The sequence below is a fragment of the Mus pahari genome, chromosome 15 (genome assembly GCF_900095145.1).
Source record: "Mus pahari chromosome 15, PAHARI_EIJ_v1.1, whole genome shotgun sequence".
NCBI lineage: Eukaryota > Metazoa > Chordata > Mammalia > Rodentia > Muridae > Mus > Mus pahari.
In genome coordinates, this window is record NC_034604.1 from 8,458,306 (window position 1) to 8,477,531 (window position 19,226).

Here is a 19,226-nt window from a genome sequence, read left to right on the forward strand (position 1 = left end):
CCCGTCACTCCTCCTACCTGTGCCCTCATCCCCATCACTCCTCCTACCTGTGCCCTCATCCCTGGTCACTCCTCCTACCTGAGCCCTCATCCCCATCACTCCTCCTACCTGTGCCCTCATCCCTGGTCATTCCTCCTACCTGAGCCCTTATCCCCATCACTCCTCCTACCTGTGCCCTCACCTCCGTCACTCCTCCTACCTGTGCCCTCATCCCCGGTCACTCCTCCTACCTGTGCCCTCATCCCCGGTCACTCCTCCTACCTGTGCCCTCATCCCCAGTCACCACTCCTACCTGTGCCCTCATCCCCGGTCACTCCCTCCCTTCTGCCTTGTCTTCCCCCTCCTCCTTATGCCTCTCTTTCCTGTTTTGGTGGCTTTGTTTTATAACCCACTGATTTTAATGAAGACTGTCTACTAGCATATTTGCAAATGTCCCTTGGCGCCTGGTGGGATCACTGTTGGGTATTCAACCGAAGGCCATGACTGTCTCTTCCCAAATAGTTGTGGCAGGGGGGGGTTAGGGTCCTTTGAGCCCCTCCCAGATCCGTGATTGACTGCTGACAGGGCCAGTGTATTATTGCAGCTGTCGGGAGCTGTCTGTGATGTCTGTCAGGCTTTGTGGATGGTATTGTGCAGCCCTTTCTCCCTGTCTTCTGGCTGCTACTACTTCTATGATGTTCTCTGAGCCTCAGAAAGGGCTGAGTATTCAGCAGTCAGACATCCTCAGCATCTGGAGCAGCCACACATCTCTGTACTCACCAACACTTACTGACAGGGCAACAAGGTTTATCCTAAGATTAGAAACAAAGGACATCCTAAGACACTGCCACCATAAGTGTCCTGGGAGCCACTGGCTAAGTACCAGCACCGTGCATTTCAGTTAATAGACAGCATGCATTCAATGAAAGGTATGGGAAAATTACTGTGGCTTACTAGGTTCAGAACTTAGTATTTCTGTTTTTCTAAAGCAAGAAAGAAATTTGGGATCAGTGGGAGAAATTACTTCAAGGACATGCTTAGCAGCAGTGGACATTGTTTTAAACGGGCCGAGAACCCCACTTTGCGGCTCTCTGAAGTTAGTGAGTCTGATGGGCCACTGAAGGCCAGGCTGCCTGTATCACCTCTGTCCTTGTTCTGTCCCTGTCCTCCTTGTGGTGTCCTGGGCTTTGCCAGACTGATGTCATGGCTGGGCTGGCCGCACTGAAGCTGTGCCTGCTCCTTAGAGATCACACAGCTGGTGCAGCACAGCTGTCATCTTTGGGGAACTCTGGCTTACTGTCAAATAATTCCCATTACACTGGCCTGAGGCTGCGACTTGGTGGTCGGAATGTAGAGATTGGTGAGGCCCTGGATCCATTTCAAAGACTACAAATCTAAATTTTAAAATGCCACCATCGATCCAGTGCAAGCAGCACGCCTTACTGCCTGGTAGAGCTTCATGCGCGACAGTGCGGCTGGCCAAGAGTGAGAATTGAGGTCAGTTACGCGTCTTCCGAGGTTAGAAAAAGTGTGACTGTGACCTGGTTATTTAGTTGCAGTCTCCCACAAACCCTGGAGTGTTTGCAGAGCACAGGCCTGCCATGGGAAGTTTTGTCTGGCTTGTCAAGTGTCTGGCTTGTGATAGGCTTGTGTCTGGAAATTTAAGTCTTGGGTTAACTGTAGTGGGTACCATATCTGTGGAAGATGACCAAGGTCACAAGTTGTTCCACTTTAGGCAGTAGAAGCAGGGCAAAGTCGGAGCAACCCACCTCTCAAAAGGCCAGTGCGAACCCAAGCAGTGGTGGACCAGTCTGACGTCTATACACACGTGCTGTCACCATTCGTGGAAAACAAGGTATGTAAGTATGGTCTCCTGAGTGGGTTACTGTGGGGGAGCTACAGGATCCACACTATGGTTAAGTGAGCACTATTGCCCTGGGAGAGGATCTGGGGCTATGTGGTTGGCGTGTAGTTCATAAGGATTTGTCTAACACCAGTAGCCGGAACACTGGATTTTACTGGGGATCAGTGGGCTGCCTGTAGCTCCTTTTGCAACTGACAAGACCCCCTTCTTCCTCCATAGGAGATGCCACACAAGTTTGTGATAGCTGTGCTGATGGAATATATTCGTTCTCTGAACCAGTTTCAGATTCCAGTGCAGGTACTTTAAGAGGGGTATTTGCCATCTCAAGTTAGAGAGAGGAATGAGGTCATAAAAGATGGCTGAAGAATCTGCAGACCCCAGGTGCCATACTGTGCCAGTTGATTCTCAGGGTGAATGGGTATGGCCAGCCATGGTCCAGTGACTCAGCGATATAATCTACTTCCCCCTGTGTTCCCAGCACTACTTACATGAACTTGTCATCAAGACACTTGTCCAGCACAACCTCTTCTACATGCTGCACCAATTCCTGCAGTACCACGTGCTCAGCGACTCCAAGCCTTTGGTCTGTACCACTGGAGGCCCATTTTGTAGTCACTAAACCTTCCAGTGGGAACCTTCAAACTGAAGCTGGCTGAAACCCTGTCTTTCAGGCTTGCTTGCTGCTGTCCCTAGAAAGCTTTTATCCTCCTGCCCACCAGCTATCTCTGGACATGTTGAAGGTAAGTGCCCCGCCTCAGCTTCCGGTATCACCAGCATCCCTTCCTGTGGTTGCCCTTACCTCTCTTTTTCTTACTTCCAGAGACTTTCAACAGCAAATGATGAAATAGTAGAAGTTCTTCTGTCTAAACACCAGGTGTTGGCTGCTCTAAGGTTCATCCGGGGTATTGGTGGCCACGACAACATTTCTGCTCGCAAATTCTTAGATGCTGCAAAGCAGACTGATGATGTCATGCTTTTCTATACCATATTCCGCTTCTTTGAACAGCGAAACCAGCGTTTGCGAGGGAACCCTAACTTCACACCAGGTAAGGGAAGGCCCAGGGTGACCACAGACAATGGAAGCGTCCATGAATTAAGTTCAGGGCTGAAGGGCACATTTTATATCTGACTTTGGGATCTCTCTCTAGAAGAATCAGGAACAGGAGAGCATATGGTGACGAAGCATTTTGAATGGCTTGGGCGTTGAATGCTTCAGTCTTAAGCGAGTAGTGATAAGACAGGATGCAAGAGAATGAGCACAGCACAGTGTGAGTGATAGGCCAGGGGTGCTCTGGCTGCTGAAGGTGTGAGCTCTGCAATAAATAAAAGACCTCAAACTGGAGGAGGAGGAGGAAGAGGTATTTTATTAAAGAAAAATAAGTTAAAATCCACTGAGTGTTGTCTGCATTCTGTCTTGCCATGCCATAACTAGCTGGTGACTGAGCCGCATTTCCTTACAGGAGAACACTGTGAAGAACATGTTGCCTTCTTCAAGCAGGTTTTTGGAGAACAAGCTCTAATGAGGCCTACAACATTCTGAAGTCCCTTAATAGTCTTTTTTTTTTTTAAATATAAAAATGTACAAAGTTAATTTATTGCATTAATAAAGCTCTTTAAACTACAAAAAATGTAATAAAGTACCTACAACATCCTCAAATGTTGCTAACTCCTGAAAAAAGGAGACAGCGTGTGGGCTGGCTTTTCAGAATTAGGGATCAGGTCACAGTTATAGCCACTATGAAATGGAAACTTTTCTTTGGAAAGTCAGTTGTGTTGGATGGTGTTTTGCTGGGGCAAATGTGAAAGAACATTTTGCTGAAGCAGACACAGGTGAAAGGACACATGAATCACAGGCATGTATTGGTTGGTCGGCCTTATATTGTGTAGTTGAGCTCCGTTTGTTGGGACGCCATAGAATATAGAGCTAGCTGTATAATGTTTGTTGGTCTCCGGTCTTCACTGAGAGAGGAACAGCCAAGAACTTCTGGTGTTCCTGTCGGCCCTGGTCCCTCCTGCTGACCTGTGGACATTCAGCTGAGGCCTGGCTGTTCCTACCCCACCACTGCTGGTGTATCCATGAAGTGTTTGCAAGTGGGTCGAGCTGCCTGCCACTGCTGACCTGTGAACTGAATTGCTGGTTTTCCTGATAATGCAGACAGGATCTGCTGCTCCAAAGAACCATTTCTAAACAGGTCCACTTCCCTGTATCCTTTCTTTCCCACTATCTCTGGTTGATGGTGGGCTAGAAGGGAGGTTAAAGTGTTTAATAACCTTCATCAAAAGTAGGCATTGAAAAAAATTCAAGTGACAGAACTACCCTCCCTTGTACCCAGGATGAGTTTCTACTGGTGCACCGCCAGCAGGGGCTGGGCGACTGTTGCTTTCAGATCCATAATACTGTTTCACAAGTTAGGTGTGCATTCCTGAGTGTAAAAGCATGGGCGGAGCTGCATGTGACACAGCCTGACTCCTGCGAACAGCCAGCAGCCAGCTCAGTCTTGACAGTGCAGCTGTCTTGCAGTACACTTGACCTATCCATAAACACAAAGTCACCAAAGCCTGCGACAAGGCTAAAAATTGAGGAGCCGTTCTCTCTCTGTCCCTCTGTATCGCTCGTAAGTGGTGTGTCTTTTAGCTTTATTTACCGATGGTCCTGTATAAGACAAGAAAGGCATCAGTAATCCCCGAGGCGTGGAAACCAGCCCATGGTTTTGTTACTTTTTTCTACTTTATTTTTGTGTGTGGGCATTTTGTCTGCATGCATGCCTAGCCTACGTACAGCATCTGTGCAGCACTTCAGAGGCCAGAAGAAGCTGTCAGAGTCCCTCAGACTGGAGTTGTGAGGTGCTGGGGATTGAACTTGGGTCCTCTGGAAGAGCAGCTAGTGTCTTTCTTAACCAATGAGCTGTCTCTCCAGCCTCCAGTGACTTAGTAACAAAGCTGTAAGGCAGACTCGTCCTGTTCCCTTTTCAATTGGGTGTCACTGTATGAGGTGGAGTCACCACAGCCATATGAACAAGCTTTCACCTCACCAAAGCAGCAGCGAGCCCAGGTCTCCAGGACACCTAAGGAAACGACCTGGCTAACCGTGAGCGGGGTGTGTGTGTGTGTGTGTGTGTGTGTGTGTGTGTGTGTGTGTCTGCACGTGCGCGTGGGCGCACGTGGTTTACAGTTTCCTTCTATAGTTTTAATGCAGTACGAGTTATCAGGCCACTGTCAGTGCAAACTCATACTTCAGGAAAGTCCAAGTTTAAAATTTCCTTTGGGCCAGGGTCTTTTAGCTTAGGCTGGCCTCAAACTCACTGTTAATGACCTTGAACTTTGGATCCTTCCTGCTTCCACTCCTGTGTGCTGGGATTTCAGGCTTGTGACACCATGCCCAGTTAAGGAAATGTCCTTCCTCCCATGCCCGTGAGAAGAAAGAATTGCTCTTACCTATGTAACTGAGTAAGACAGGAAGAAATATTAGTCCATGAGTGGCTCCGAGTAAGACCATGGCTAAGTACATCCTGAAGTAAAATATCTCAAAAATTTGAGATTTGGCAAAGGCCAACACCACGATCCCTCCAAATTTCGTAAGTGTGATTCCACTGAACACCTGGAGAGGCAGAAGTGAGCTGTTAACCTGTTATAAGTAAGCATCCATTGCCATACCAACCTTCCTCAGCAATCAGTGCCCAACCACTCACACACACTACCCCGTGCCGAAAATTGTCTGGCCTACTGCTTTATGAACATGCATGAATCCAAGAATGTTTGAGCACAAATGTGTGGTGGTCAGCCAGAGGTCAACTTTGGATGCCTTCCTCAACTCCCCACTTTATGCTCTGAGACAGTCTCTCTGAAATTGAAGCTCAGACAGCTGGACGGGCTGGCCCGTGTGTGAGCTGCAGGATCACTGACTTGTTCACAGTGCCGGTGTCAGAGTGCCCATCTTAAGTGAGTGACTCAAGCCATCTCCCAGCCCAGGAAGGAAAATTTCAGAGCCATACGTTTTCTCAGAAAACTGTCTTGGCTGTTTTAGTTAAAATCAAGCAGTCTGTGGCTGGTGAGATGGTTCAGCGGTTAAGAGCACTGACTGTTCTTCCAAAGGTCCTGAGTTCAAATCCCAGCAACCACATGGTGGCTCACAATCATCTGTAATGAGATATGACACCCTCTTCTGGAGTTGTCTGAAGACAGTGACAGTGTACTTATATATAATTAATAAATAAATAAATAAATAAATACATAAAAAAATAAGCAGTTTGAACCAAGGCAGATTCTTAGATAGAACTTAGAAGATTGTGTGTGTGTGTATGGGGGTCTGCAGCACACACTGAGGTCAGAGGTCAACTCTACAATTATCTATTCTCTTCTATCTCTCATGTGGGTTTGGGGATCAAAACCAGGCTTGCGGAGCGAGCTCCCCTCCAACCTGCTGCCTATCCTGCTGGCCTGGAGTTGTTACAAAGCAGAGGCTTACGTTTTCACCGAAACTTTCCAGAGTGGCAGAGTGACTGACAGGGAACAGCAGGATAAAGGGCTGGATCAGGACCTCAGGGCATTAACTACAGACAACCCAGTGCCATCTGGAACTCAGGAGACCCCTTGTGTCACCATAGTACTGGTTTCCAGCTCTCTCAAGCCTAACGTTTCCTAACTTTCCTGAATAAGCCATCTGATTGTCTGACAGCACACAAGCAAAGACAAGTCTGAGGGATCTCAGGTCTGCTTCAGACATAGCTGTTTAGTGAATCCTGTGAGAATTTGTCATTATTGGGAACTGCCATTTACAGAATGGATCCATTTTTCTCCTCTGATTTTTGTGTTTCTTCTGAGTAGTAGTACCCAGTCAGGGAAGAAGCAGTCCCATTGTAAGCCCACCCACCCTGGGGCCAACAATACTCACAGAACTACCCATGTGGGCCAGTGCCTCTTCCGCCCGGCTCACTCGGCTTCCTTTGGTACTCATGGTGAATGCTCTCGTTATATGGCTGCAGAACTCCACAGAAATGCCACAGCTCTGGAATAAAGTGTCCCCATGAGCACAGAGCTTTTCCAGCTGAAAATTCTCCTAAACTACAGGAGGAAACCCTAGGTCCTGAAGGCTCTACCCAGGCCTCTGCTTTTCTACAGTATCTTGGTTTTGATTACGGAAATTTCTGGAAACTTCCCAAGGTTACCTATCCTTCCCTGCTGAGCCAGCGTACTGCCAACCACCATGCTGAAGGTGTTCTGGGTGTTTACCTCCCCTTAATACTGTTTCAAGCTACCTCCTTCATTTCTCTGTGTAGCCCTGGCCGTCCTGGAACTCACTGTGTAGACCAGACTGATCTCAAACTCCGCCTGCCTCTGCCTCCTGAGTACTGGGACTAAAGGTGTGCATTACCATGCCTGACTACATCTTCGATACTTCCCAAGTACTTGCGTGCTGGGCAACTTGTACAGGAAGCCCTTACAGAATAAGCTGGTAAGTAAAACTCAGGTGTCTTAATGTCACTAGGCTACGTGGTTTTTTTGCTTTCAGACAATTTCATTTACTTCTGGCTAACCTCATATTTGCCACGTAGCTAAGTGGCACCTGTGTTTCAGGCCACTTCAGGCCTTACTTGAAATCCAAGGAACAATTCATGCAAGGCTCACAGGAGCTGGGGACAAAGTGGGAGAAGACCAGGACTGACCATCACCAAGTTGACCAAGGAGACAGCGTTCAGACTGATGCCCCACAGCCACATGACACCGAACATGTTGACCAGGATCATGGCTATGGTGATGCACATGATGACAGCAGACCACAGCTCACAGCCCAGAACCACCAAGGTCACCAGAAATATGGAGCCCAGAGACACACTGAGGTTAAAGATGGTGTCATCAATAATGGTCAGGTACTGTTCATAGAAGACGTAGAACACACTGGGGGGTTGGAGGGAGAGAGAGTTATCTGGTTAGAGCTTGTCCTCCCAGGGTCTTCCCTCTTTATCCCACCCTGACAGACACCCCAGAAAACCACCCCAGCCAGGCGCCATGCACCTAGAACAAAGCCGCTGACACCCAAAGACAGCCTGAGAGTCACCCCAAAGGCGTGCCGCTGACACCCAAAGACAGCCGAGAGTCACCCCAAAGGCGTGCTTGCATAGACTTTTCTTGTAAGCTACCTTAGAAACACTTCCAAAAAAATTTCATAGGATATTTGGAAAAGAAAGAAACCAATCAGGTCTGTTCTGGGAACTACCCTGGCCGTTTCCCACAGTGTTAACCCAGTTCTGCCCAAGAATTAGGACACCTACTCCGAAAGTCTGCATGTAAAGGCTGGAATTCTTTAACCACACAGTTTGAGAAAAGCAATCGTTTGCTTGCTCTGCCTTCCTGATTTTCCACAGAGAAAGCAGCAGCCGCCGCAACAAAACAAACCCTGACCCCAGCAAACGAAGTCAGAGCAATGGCCCAAGGAATGAGCAGGCAGGGATCCTTGCCAACGCATCCCGTGTCTCTCTGGGCTGGGACAGCACACCAAGGTCTGTGTTCAGTCCTCAGAGCACAGCAGAGGCTAAAGACTCTGGCCCGCTCACCTCAAATGCCCCTCATACACTACTCTTGGTTGAGAATAAAGCAGCTGTCAGAATGAGAGCGAAGGATCTGGAGCCCCCACCCTACCCTACCCCCTAGAGCCCACCCTCCCTGCTTTACCTGTAAGGGAATACGCGGTAGTCACTCCCCTTAGAACGCATGGTTTCCGTGATGTTACTGGCTATTAGCCGAGCTTTCTTCATGGCATCAATATAGTCAGCAGAGGTCTTAAGTATGGTGTGGTAGGTCATGAAGTAAGTGGCCCCAATGTAAGTGTCATCTCCCACAAGGTTAACAGCTGAACTGTAAGCAGCATGTCCCCTGAGGAAGAAGTATGGGTGTCAGGAAGGCTATGGGCGGAATATGAGTGGAGTCGCATGGCTCAGAGGCCACATGGATGAAGGCGGCCTCCTGTGAGGGGCCTCCTGAAGGCAGGCGCCGCCTCACCGTACTGCTGTGCTTTATCTGGGGCATGGGTACTATTGTTTCTCTCTGGTTCCATTCAAAACCAAACATGATGCAGAGCTGCTATGTTACTGCAGGTAACAGGAGGTGAAAAAGGGCAAGAGCCCGGACTCAAGCCCAGGCCTCCTAGCAAAGGTCCCTCACCTTAGCCACACTCGCAGCCTGGGAGTGCTAACCTGTGCAGTCAAGGACACTGCACAGTGGATACTACTCCCTTTGGCCTCTGCTTCCTAAATTCCAAAGAACTCCCATGCTTTCATGAGGAAAATTCCAGAATAACCTCAATACTAAGAAGCAGAGAGAGTTCTAATATCTATCCTCAGGTTTTAGAGGCAGTCGTCGTTAGGATGAGCAGAAGTCTCAGAACAGATATGGCACTCACAAGTGAAAGGGCTGCTCGGGGAGGCCCTCTGTCTGTCCTTCCAGACAGGCTTTCTCTGTGTAGCCTCACTCACTCTGTAGCCCAGGCTGGCCTCGAACTCCCTAGTGCTGGGACTAAAGGCATTTGGCACCACCACCTGGCTCAAATGTGGCTTCTTACCAAAACCAAGCTTATCCGTGTGGTTCCATCACACACGTGCGGTATTCAACTTTCACCTATAAAGCTTCTAAAGCAATCCTCTTTATCTTTCCTATTTCTGGGCCAGACATCCTGCTCCTGTCCCTGTGGCCAATGGGTGGTCTGACCGGCTGGGGACTTAGATAGCTCATCTCCCTCTCACAGGCTGGGGTAGCAGGGATTAGAACCTAAACCTTACACTGTGGTAACCTTACCAAAGCAAAGATGCTGTCTCTAAGCCCGCTGGCACAATGGGACTGTCTGGGCCTTACTCTCCAGTGTTCACCTTTGCCTCTACTCTTGTGATATGCATGGGAAATCTGCCTCCATCCACAGCCCGGGTTAAGGACAGGAAGCAAGCGTGGAGAATGAGTGCCCAGTGAGGATTCACCCTTCTGAAGCCCGAGGAGTTTCTTTAAACCGTGCCTCTGCCTTACAGGACTAGGGCAGGGCAGAGGACCCCCTTTCCTACACGCCTGCTCAATCCAAACGCTGCTTCTCAGTTCAAGTTGAAGCAGCAGTGACTGCTTAGCTCAGCGCTCCCTGGCCAGCACTTACCCTTTGCCGCACTTGGGGTTGGGGTTATCAGAAAGGAACATGGGCAGGAATTTCATGAATTCTTTCCCCTGGGGCCTCTGTTTACCCTCTGGAGTCAGAGGTCTGCAGCGGACACAGGTTGGGTCCATCACTGACAAAAAAGGAGAACCACTCATTAGAAAAATGGGCAGCAAGACTTAAAACAGCAGCAACAACAAACACTCAGACTTAACAATTAAGGCTAAACACTTCCCCTCCTCCAAACGCTTCAGCTCCATGTAGTTTCAAGGCTCAATAAGCGACAGACTCAAGCCATTCATATTAAGCAGGCTATACAGCAAAGTCCTCCTGGACATAGGTGCCCTGCTTTGAGGAACACCCAAGAGCCCAGGACTCACGTGTTCACGAACACAGCACTTACAAAGCAGCAGGAGAAAGCATGCCTTTGAACAGTTGGCACTCTTAAAGTAGTAAGTGTGCTCTGCACAAATGAGAAGTCTGACTAGGGGACCAAGAAGCCCTTGATGGTCCCCTTGCTTGACGAAGCTCTGAGAGTCCCATGTGTGACTGAGCACAGGACAATGACAGAGGGAAGGAGACAGCTCCAATACTGACATACACACACAAACGAAGGGAAAATGAAATGGCTAAGTGATGCTACCATTTTTCTGAAATTAGAAAGTCTAGAAAAGGAGATGAAGTACCAGAAGCGTTGCAGAACTGGTGAGTGACATTGTAGAGTCTACAGCAGGAGGACTGTGGCGAGATCCAGTCAAAGTAATCATCAATCCAGGACGAGGGAGCGAAGCCTACTCGGGTGCTGGGGAGAGGAGAGACAGTGACAGGCTTGTTGGGCCTCCCTCAAACTCCAGTTCCTTCCCTCCACTTGACACTGCCGCACGACTGACCAAACCTTCAAGAAAACCCATGGCCAATGAGCCCACTTTGCTCACAGGAAACTTGTTGTAACACTTTTTGAAATGACAACAAAAGGCAACCTTCCCAAGAGAAAAATCTGTTTTTAGTGAGAAACTTCAGCCTTGAGTTGACCCTGGCCACGAGTTTCCCCTTTTACCTCTTCCTTCCTTCCTTCCTTCCCTCCTCCCTCCCTCCCTCCCTCCCTCCCCCCTTCTCTCTCTTTCCCTCTCTCTTTGATTTATTTATTTTATATACATGAGTACATTTGTCGCTGTCTTCAGACACACCAGAAGAGAGCATCAGATCCCATTACAGATGGTTGTGAGCCACCATGTGGTTGCTGGGAATTGAACTCAGAACCTCTGGAAGAGCAGTCTATCCTCTTAACCACTGAGCCATCGCTCCAGCCCCTTCTACCTTTCTGTTCACGATTGAAAAGGACCAAACCCAGGCAGGTGACAAGAACTAGTCTAACCCCAATACTCAGGAGGCTGAGATAGGGCCTGCTCCAGGTTCAGGGTCAACTTGGAGACCATACAGGGAGAACATATCTCAAACTAAGCATTAATTAAAGAGAAAAAGAAGTACAGAGGACCAAACAGTTCTGATACTAACTAGGTGTCCAGCTCAGCTGCGTTAAATATCTGCTGCACCAGGGAGTCATTGTCACAGCCCATGCCGCCGCACACCATGTTCTGCCCTCTGTGTGAACTGTAGTTATAGCCTTCCTCCAGGACAAAGTACACGGGTGGGCCCGAGTGCAGGTACTGACCGAGTGATTTGAAGTAGTCAATCACATACGAATCCTGAAAAGAAGACCAAAGAGTGAAGTATGGTTGGATGGGAGACGCGAAGAACAGAGGGTGCTAGGGCCCAAGCCTCCAACCAAGGTGACGCATGGCTCTCTCCTTCTAGGTCCCAGAGTGCGCCTGTTGCTAAGCCCCAGGCAGAAGGGGTCTCACAGTACCCTCAGGAGACTGGCTGCTCCCCTTTAAGGCTACATCATGAAGAGTTATGAGCTCACAGCCTGCTCCAGCAGAGCCCTGCCGCTGATCACTGTTGTCTCTCGCATGATTTGCATTCAGAAGCAAGCATTAACACCTACACACGTGCTCTGAAAACTGTATTCAACAGCAGCTAACAAAGTAAAAGGAAAGAAAGCAGCTTACATTTGGCATTGAGAGAGATTGATCCAATCCGATCTCTACTTTGTTCACCACCGCAATACTGAATGATAGAACACCCACAAACACCGCTATCTGGAAAAAAGCAAATCACGAGACGATTGCTAATGTAATCATAAACTGAAGAAGAGAAATAACGTCGGACACACCAAAGACATGACTCCATTGCCTTATTTTGGGGGAGCATTAGAGGTTGAACACCATGCCTTGCATAAGGCTAGGCAAGGACTCTACCGCTGAACTACACTCCCAGTCCAAAGCCAGACTTAGTACAGCACCTACAGGGCTTTACCGTTCTTGCACACTCATGTGCATGAGTGCAAACACATGCATACAAGCCTAACTCTAATACCAAACTATAATTCTGTGTATGGACTATTTCAATTGTGTGTGTGAGAGACACAGTATGCACTAGAAGATACTAGGTGAGAGAGACAGGGCTCCACTGGCTTTCTTTGCAACATTCTGGAAAACCACGACTATTTTAAAACAAAAACTTAGGGTCTGGGCACAAAAACAAAACAAAAAACGCCAACTCAGACTGATTTACAACTGCACTAGAGGTGTAGGAGAGGCAGCTTAGCAGATGGGAGGACTGACTGTAGACAGGCATGCAGACAAAACACCAAGGCACACAAAAGAAAAATAAATAAACATAAACTAAAAATTGTCTTTAAAAATTGCACTAGAAAAGGGCCCTGCTGCTGTATGGATCGGCCTCTGTGTTTTGACACTGTACTAAGAGTGGTTGGGATTGCCACGCCCCCACCCCGGCCTCTCAGGAGGCATCTGTGGAGAGAGAAACCACAGAAAAGTTCGTACCACCATTGGCCGCAGCCAGTCCTTCAGCAGAAGGGGAGCAAAGTAGTTTTTGAAGAAGCGAAACAGGTAGCTTTCGGAGGCGTGGGTGCCTTGTCGGTCGTCGGCGCCTCTGACACAGCACAGGATGTCCAGATGGTTTTTCTGAGAGTACAGAGATGAAGAGAGGGTACGGAAACAATCTCCAACTTCACCTAGACTCCAGACTCAAACAGATCCTTGTCCTTACCTCTTGCCTCTTAATATCTAACCCCAACAGGCTCACAAAGCAGGTAATCTGAAGGAGGAAGTCAATGAGGACGGCCATCCCCGCAAACAGAGAGAAGGTGTGGACAGCTGGCATGGAGGACAGCGCCCCTACAGGGAGAGAAAAGCACTGTCACGCCACCCAGAAGATCACAGGACTCAGGTTATGTTCCCATGCACATATGCCTTTTCAAATCTCTTAACCCACATTATACTGGTCCACTTTAGGATAAAAAATATTCATAGCAGCCTTATTTATAATAGCCAGAAGCTGGAAAGAACCCAGATGTCCCTCAATAGAGGAATGGATACAGAAACTGTGGTACATTTACACAATGGAGTACTACTCAGCTATTAAAAACAATGAATTTATGAAATTCTTGGGCAAATGGATGTATTTGGAGGATATCATCCTTAGTGAGGTAACCAAATCACAAAAGAAGTCACTAGATATGTACTCACTGATAAGTGGATATTAGCCCAGAAACTTGGAATATCCAAGACACATTATGGAAAACAGAAGAAAATCAAGAAGGATGACCATTTGTGGATACTTCACTCCTCCTTAGAATGAGGAACATAACCCCCATGAAAAATTATAGGTACAGCGACAAAGTTTGGAGCTGGGATGAAAGGATGGACTATCCAGAGAGTACCCCATTCGGGAGTCCATCCCATCATCAGCCACCAAACCTAGATACTAATGCTCATGCCAGCAAGATACTGCTGAAGGGACCCTGATATTGCGGCCTCTTGTGAGGCTATGCCAGTGCCTGGTAAACACCGAAATGGATGCTCACAGCCAGCTACTGGATGGAACACAGGGTCCCCAATGGAGGAACTAGAGAAAGTACCCAAGTACCTGAAGGGGGCTGCAACCCTGTAGGTGGAACAACAACAGGAACTAACCAGCACCCCCGGGGTTTGTGTTTCTAGCTGCATATGTAGCAGAAGATGACCTAATCGGCCATCAGTGGGAATAGAGGCTCCTTGGTCTTCCAAACTCTATATGACCTAGCACAAGGCAAGGCCTGGGCCAAGCAGTGGGAGTGGGTGGGTAGGGGAACAGAGGTGGGGGGAGGGGTATGGGAAACTTTCGGGATAGCATTTGAAATGTAAATAAAGAAAATAATAATTAAAAAAAATTCATAATAAGTTGTCAGTATTTAATAGTAGAATAAAGTTTAAACAAAAATCTAGATTCACCATATTATTTTAGAGGAAAACCTTTGTGATGCTCGGCCAGTGACATGATCCTTGAAACAGACAAGAAGGACGTGTGTCTCTCCTTAGATGGGGCATATAAGGTCCTCAGGATGCAGCAGCGTCCTGCCCCCAAGTCTGTAAAGCCACCCTGACCCTGAGGCACAGCAGGAACTCCTGGTATCAACTCACTTGTGCTGGGTTTCTTAGAAGAGTAAAAAGGAATCTCCCCCTGCACCTGTGACCATCAAAGGCACAATAAGGAGCACAGGTTTCCTGTGGCTCCAGAGAAACAAGAAGTGCCAGCGTGCCAGCCTCCTGCCCCTGCCTACAACGGCCCGTGTAAAAGCTGGCGGTCACAGGGCACTGCAGCTGTGACCGCAGAATGAAGACTGTCTTCTCCGCACACACTGCTGGCCTCATTCAGTTCCGACAGGGGGCAAGCCACTGTCTTCTTTCTGCACCTCGGACTGGGCGGGCAACACCATGATTCGGTGACAGCTTTGCACAAGAGAACCCTAAGGATTTTTGTCCTAGCTCATTATAGCTCCTCGTACTGAAGCACTCCGAGAAGCTCTGCTCACTAATAAGCCTGTTTCCCCTGGGAGTTTGTGCTCAGGGGAGGAAGCCTGTGTAAAAACAAAGGCAGAGCACCCTGCAAGACAACCTGCGTGGCATTGCCCAGGGGAGATGGCAGAAGAGCCTGAGTCATTGCCACCCTCTATCTCAGCATCAGTACTGTGCCGGGATAGAGAAGATGCAAAAGCTGACTCCAGAGATACTGCCAGGCAGCCAAGACACTGCGGTCCAGCAAGCGACGCTTGAAAGGTGAGGCAAGCTCTCAAAAGGGAGCAACACAGGGCATAAGCAGATACTCAGCAAGCCACGGGCCTGGTATGATCTACAGTAAATTTACCGAAGAAAAATGCTGAGGTCTCAGAAAAGGATGAAAGGAACATGGTCGGGGCCACTTCCCCAAGGATCCTGCCCAGCTGCTGATCCAGCGTTTCCTCCTGAAGACGCTCATCTCTCTTAAAGAAAAAAAAAAATACACTATTAAAATTTCTCAGTAGCAGAGCCATCTGGTTTCTGTCTTCTGTTAGCCACAGCAGCTGATTAATCCCATCAGTTGAGATGGATCACTGATGGGGCACCAGGTGAGAAACTGCAAAACTGAGCCCTGTTGTCAGACAACTGCCTGGTATCCATGGGTTGCAAGAAGATGAACACGAAACTTGTATGTCATGGAGTTTCCACTCAGACAAGGACTTCAAACAACTCAGACCAAATCCTACAATGGCAGACTATGTTGACACTGCCTTGAGCAGTGTCTTGGAGCACAGCAAATCTGTTGTGTCTGCTGTGTGCTAGAAATCACTTTAGTACCATTAATACCTGAAGTAATTCCCGTTAAGTGTGTTAATTCCTACAGCACAGATGTGACATTGGTATCTAATACCATGTTCTCATTTTGTATCTACTTCAGCAGTACGAGAGGGCTGAGATTCTCCATTGCAAGTGTGCAGATCAAGTCAGAGAGGCCCCAGAGCCGTGGAGGAAAGGCTACGGAGCCGTGTTCTCACAGGCCGTGCTGAGCAGTCACTTACAGCCCCGAGTGCTCAGACAGACGCCAAGCTCTGGAGGAGAAGAATAATTTACCTGGTAGGTCTGCACCAGAATGAAGATGTTGTCCACCCCGACAGCCAGCACCAGGAATGGGATGACCTCAATGACGATGAGGGTCAGCGGCATCCCCATGTAGCTGAAGATGCCCAGTGAGCAGGCCACCGAGCTCAGCACGATCATGATCCCCGCGATGCCCAGCGAGATCTTAGAATCCACCTGATGCGGGACAAAACATAGGTCATCAGAGAGCTTTCCGACCTCCCTGTTACAGAAAAAGTGTTAAATGTACAACCCACAGCGTGAGGGAACACAGAAAAAAACTAGATTTCTCCCTAGCAACAAAGTTCATGCACTTACGGGAACTGGGATGGACAAAACAGAGGTTTTAAAAGAAGATGGTTTATGTGAATTATGTGAAGTAAAGGAAGTAGACGCAGAGAACAGAAAAGTTAGAGGTGACTTGATGTCCTAGAAAGACCACCACATCGGAGGAAGGTGGTGAGGAAGGTCTGAGGAGAGGGAGCAGGCATGTCACGGCTTGTACTGTCATGTCTACCATGCTCCTCACGCTCACCAGGAGCCTGCTGCAGCTCTGGATGTGACCCAGGGCGAGAGAAATGTACAGAAACATCACGGCGTAGCTGATGATGACGGTGAATATGTCACTGTTACTTTCCCGATTGAGTTCATCTTCGATGCTTCGCTCAGCAGTGAAAGAGATGGTCAGGTTTGGATTCTTGTAGTTTTTCACAAAGTTAATAAACCTAAAGAGTAAGCACATTTTTATATTTTTAATTTAAAAACGACAAGATAGAGGAGTGTCTCAACACTTAGGACACAAAGGTCATCCTGCTTGACCCCAGCCCAGGAGCCCAGGAGGCCAGGCACTCCAGCCAGGCTGACTGCCCCACCCTGGGGAGGTGCTGGGGATAAAACACAGGACCCCGGACACTCTAAGGTAAGCTCTCAACCTCTAAGATGTAACTCCAGGCCTGAAATTGTTTATAGTTTAGAGCATGTTTAAAACTGGCTCATGGTCTGTTTTGTTCTGTTCTGTCCTGTTCTCAGAGACACGTCTCACTATGTGCCCAAGCTGGTCTCACTATGTGCCCAAGCTGGTCTCACTATGTGCCCAAGCTGGTCTAGAATTTCTGAGCTGAAGTGATCCTTCTGCCTCAGCCTCTAGTACTAGGATCACTGCCATGTTAGAAGGGAACACATGTGAGTGAATATATATATTTACATGGAACAAAAAGAGTGGATATATAAGTCGAACACAATCTGTCAGACCCAGTCTGATTTCTTTACAGGAAATGATCAGCCACTTCTCAAACTCCCATACAATTAGGGCCACAAGCAGCCATAACAGTCCTGAGATGAACAAAGTAAAATTATATTTTCTAATTCCAAATTATCACAGTAATCCAGAAAGCATGACACCGGCACAAGGGCAGACAGACAGAACTGCTCAGAAGAATGAACTATAGACACATGTGTCTGAGGGACTAACTTCTGGTGAGGACACTATGACCATTCAACAGTAAAGGGAAAAATCTTTTCAGCAAAAGGTTAAAGACCACAGATGGGGAGTTGTATGCAAAGAATGAAGCTGGAACCTTACCTTACACCACAGTCAAAAGTGAACGACCTGGACCACTAAAGGCTGGCAGGACCTGGTCTCAAAAAACCAAGGCAGCCAGCTCCACAGCAGAGAGTTTGCCTAGCATGCTGGGGCCTGGCTTTGAAAGGTTTAAATGGACCAAAGGCCAAAATAGAGGACTTAAAATTATAAAATTCTCAAAATAAAACACAAGACTAAAGCTCCTGTCAAGCCATAGACCCACCAAACGCACAGGCAACAGAAGGATGGAAAATGAACTTCAGAAAGAAAAACAGCCCAAAGGGGAGGGACCATAGAAATAGAGGGGAAAAAAATCTTGAAATCATGTTTCTGATAAGGATTTGTAACAAAATTTTATGACTCTAAAGAGAAGCAGCACAAATTATCCAAATAAAATGGGCAAAGGATATGAGAATAAGTTCATAAAAAGATGCTTAAAAATTTTCATCATTGAGAAAATGCAAATCACAGGGCTGAGACGTCGCTCCCATAGTGGAACACTGAGCGAGCAGGCACACACAAAATCCTAGGTTCTATCCCTAGCACTGCATGGAACAGGACATGGTGGGGGAGCACATCTGTAATCCTAGAGGATCAGAAGTTCAAGGCCAGCCTCTGCCACATAGGACTGTCTAAAACACAAAAAGGAAATCAGAAAACATAACCCAGTGTCATCCATCGGAACAGCTGGGATGTCAGGTAAAGCATGCAAGCACAGACTGGTGTCACCACATGGTGGCAAACTGTCTATCAGGTCTTCAAATGGTTAGAGCAGAGTTTTTCTAAGATGCAGTGATTCTACTCCTACAGATATATGTCTCCCAAGGAAATGCAACCCTACTGTATGTGGATGACAAATGCACGGATAATAAAAATGTGTATACAGACATGCACAGAGCTGTTCTCTATAACAGCCAAAAGACAGATGCAACCCAACTGTATGTGGATGACAAATGCACATTGTACTGGCTAGTTTTGTGTCAACTTGACACAGCTGGAGTTATCACAGAGAAAGGAGCTTTAGTTGAGGAAATGAGATCCAGCTGTAAGGCATTTTCTCAATTAGTGATCAAGGGGGAAAGGCCCCTTGTGGGTAGGACCATCCCTGGGCTGGTAGTCTTGGGTTCTAGAAGAGAGCAAGCAGAGCAAGCCAGGGGAAGCAAGCCAGTAAAGAACATCCCTCCAATGGCTTCTGCATCAGCTCCTGCTTTCTGACCTGCTTGAGTTCCAGTCCTGTATCCTTTGGAGATCAACAGCAGTATGGAAATGTAAGTCGAATGAACCCTTTCCTCCCCAACTTGCTTCTTGGTCATGATGTTTGTACAGAAATAGAAACCCTGACTAAGACAAATTGGTACCAGCACAGTGGGGTATTCCTGTGACAACCTGGCCATGTTTTGGGGAGGACTATGGAAGGACTTTGGATCTTTCGGACAGAAGATCCATTCGGTGTTAAGAACTCTTTGGAATGTTGTGTAGGAGCTTGGAAGATAATTGAGAACAGTGCAGAAGATGGAGGCCTGGCTTGTGTAATTTCAGAGGGAAAATTAAAGACTCTTTTCAGGGCCATTGCTATTTTGGATTGTGAAGATTCTGTGGTTCTGGTTAGCTGGGGCTGAAGAATCAGCTGTGATTAACAAGATACCAGAACCACTA

At 47.7% G+C, this 19,226-nt stretch overlaps 2 protein-coding genes across 5 annotated transcripts in view; one reads left to right on the plus strand and one right to left on the minus strand.

The window, feature by feature from the left end:
• Rmc1 (regulator of MON1-CCZ1) overlaps positions 1-3,464 on the plus strand; it is a 20,892-nt gene extending 17,428 nt beyond the window's left edge. Inside the window, exons 15-20 of the mRNA XM_021214181.1 lie at positions 1,715-1,834; positions 2,063-2,140; positions 2,322-2,426; positions 2,515-2,583; positions 2,664-2,889; positions 3,304-3,464. Coding sequence (XP_021069840.1) covers positions 1,715-1,834; positions 2,063-2,140; positions 2,322-2,426; positions 2,515-2,583; positions 2,664-2,889; positions 3,304-3,383 — 678 coding nt within the window. The 3' untranslated portion in view covers positions 3,384-3,464. The remainder of the gene's footprint in view (positions 1-1,714; positions 1,835-2,062; positions 2,141-2,321; positions 2,427-2,514; positions 2,584-2,663; positions 2,890-3,303) is intronic.
• Positions 3,465-3,906: 442 nt separating this feature from the next.
• LOC110333442 (NPC intracellular cholesterol transporter 1) overlaps positions 3,907-19,226 on the minus strand; it is a 124,248-nt gene continuing 108,928 nt past the window's right edge. For all 4 annotated transcript variants that reach the window (XM_029546790.1, XM_029546789.1, XM_029546791.1 and 1 more), the window contains 14 exons: positions 16,524-16,713; positions 15,983-16,165; positions 15,240-15,354; positions 13,104-13,231; positions 12,878-13,018; positions 12,041-12,130; positions 11,487-11,677; positions 10,658-10,773; positions 9,975-10,104; positions 8,513-8,713; positions 7,507-7,738; positions 6,735-6,848; positions 5,279-5,441; positions 3,907-4,496 (listed from right to left, as the gene is read on the minus strand). In XM_029546790.1, the coding sequence (XP_029402650.1) occupies positions 4,414-4,496; positions 5,279-5,441; positions 6,735-6,848; positions 7,507-7,738; positions 8,513-8,713; positions 9,975-10,104; positions 10,658-10,773; positions 11,487-11,677; positions 12,041-12,130; positions 12,878-13,018; positions 13,104-13,231; positions 15,240-15,354; positions 15,983-16,165; positions 16,524-16,713 (2,077 nt within the window). In that variant the 3' untranslated portion in view covers positions 3,907-4,413. The remainder of the gene's footprint in view (positions 4,497-5,278; positions 5,442-6,734; positions 6,849-7,506; positions 7,739-8,512; positions 8,714-9,974; positions 10,105-10,657; positions 10,774-11,486; positions 11,678-12,040; positions 12,131-12,877; positions 13,019-13,103; positions 13,232-15,239; positions 15,355-15,982; positions 16,166-16,523; positions 16,714-19,226) is intronic.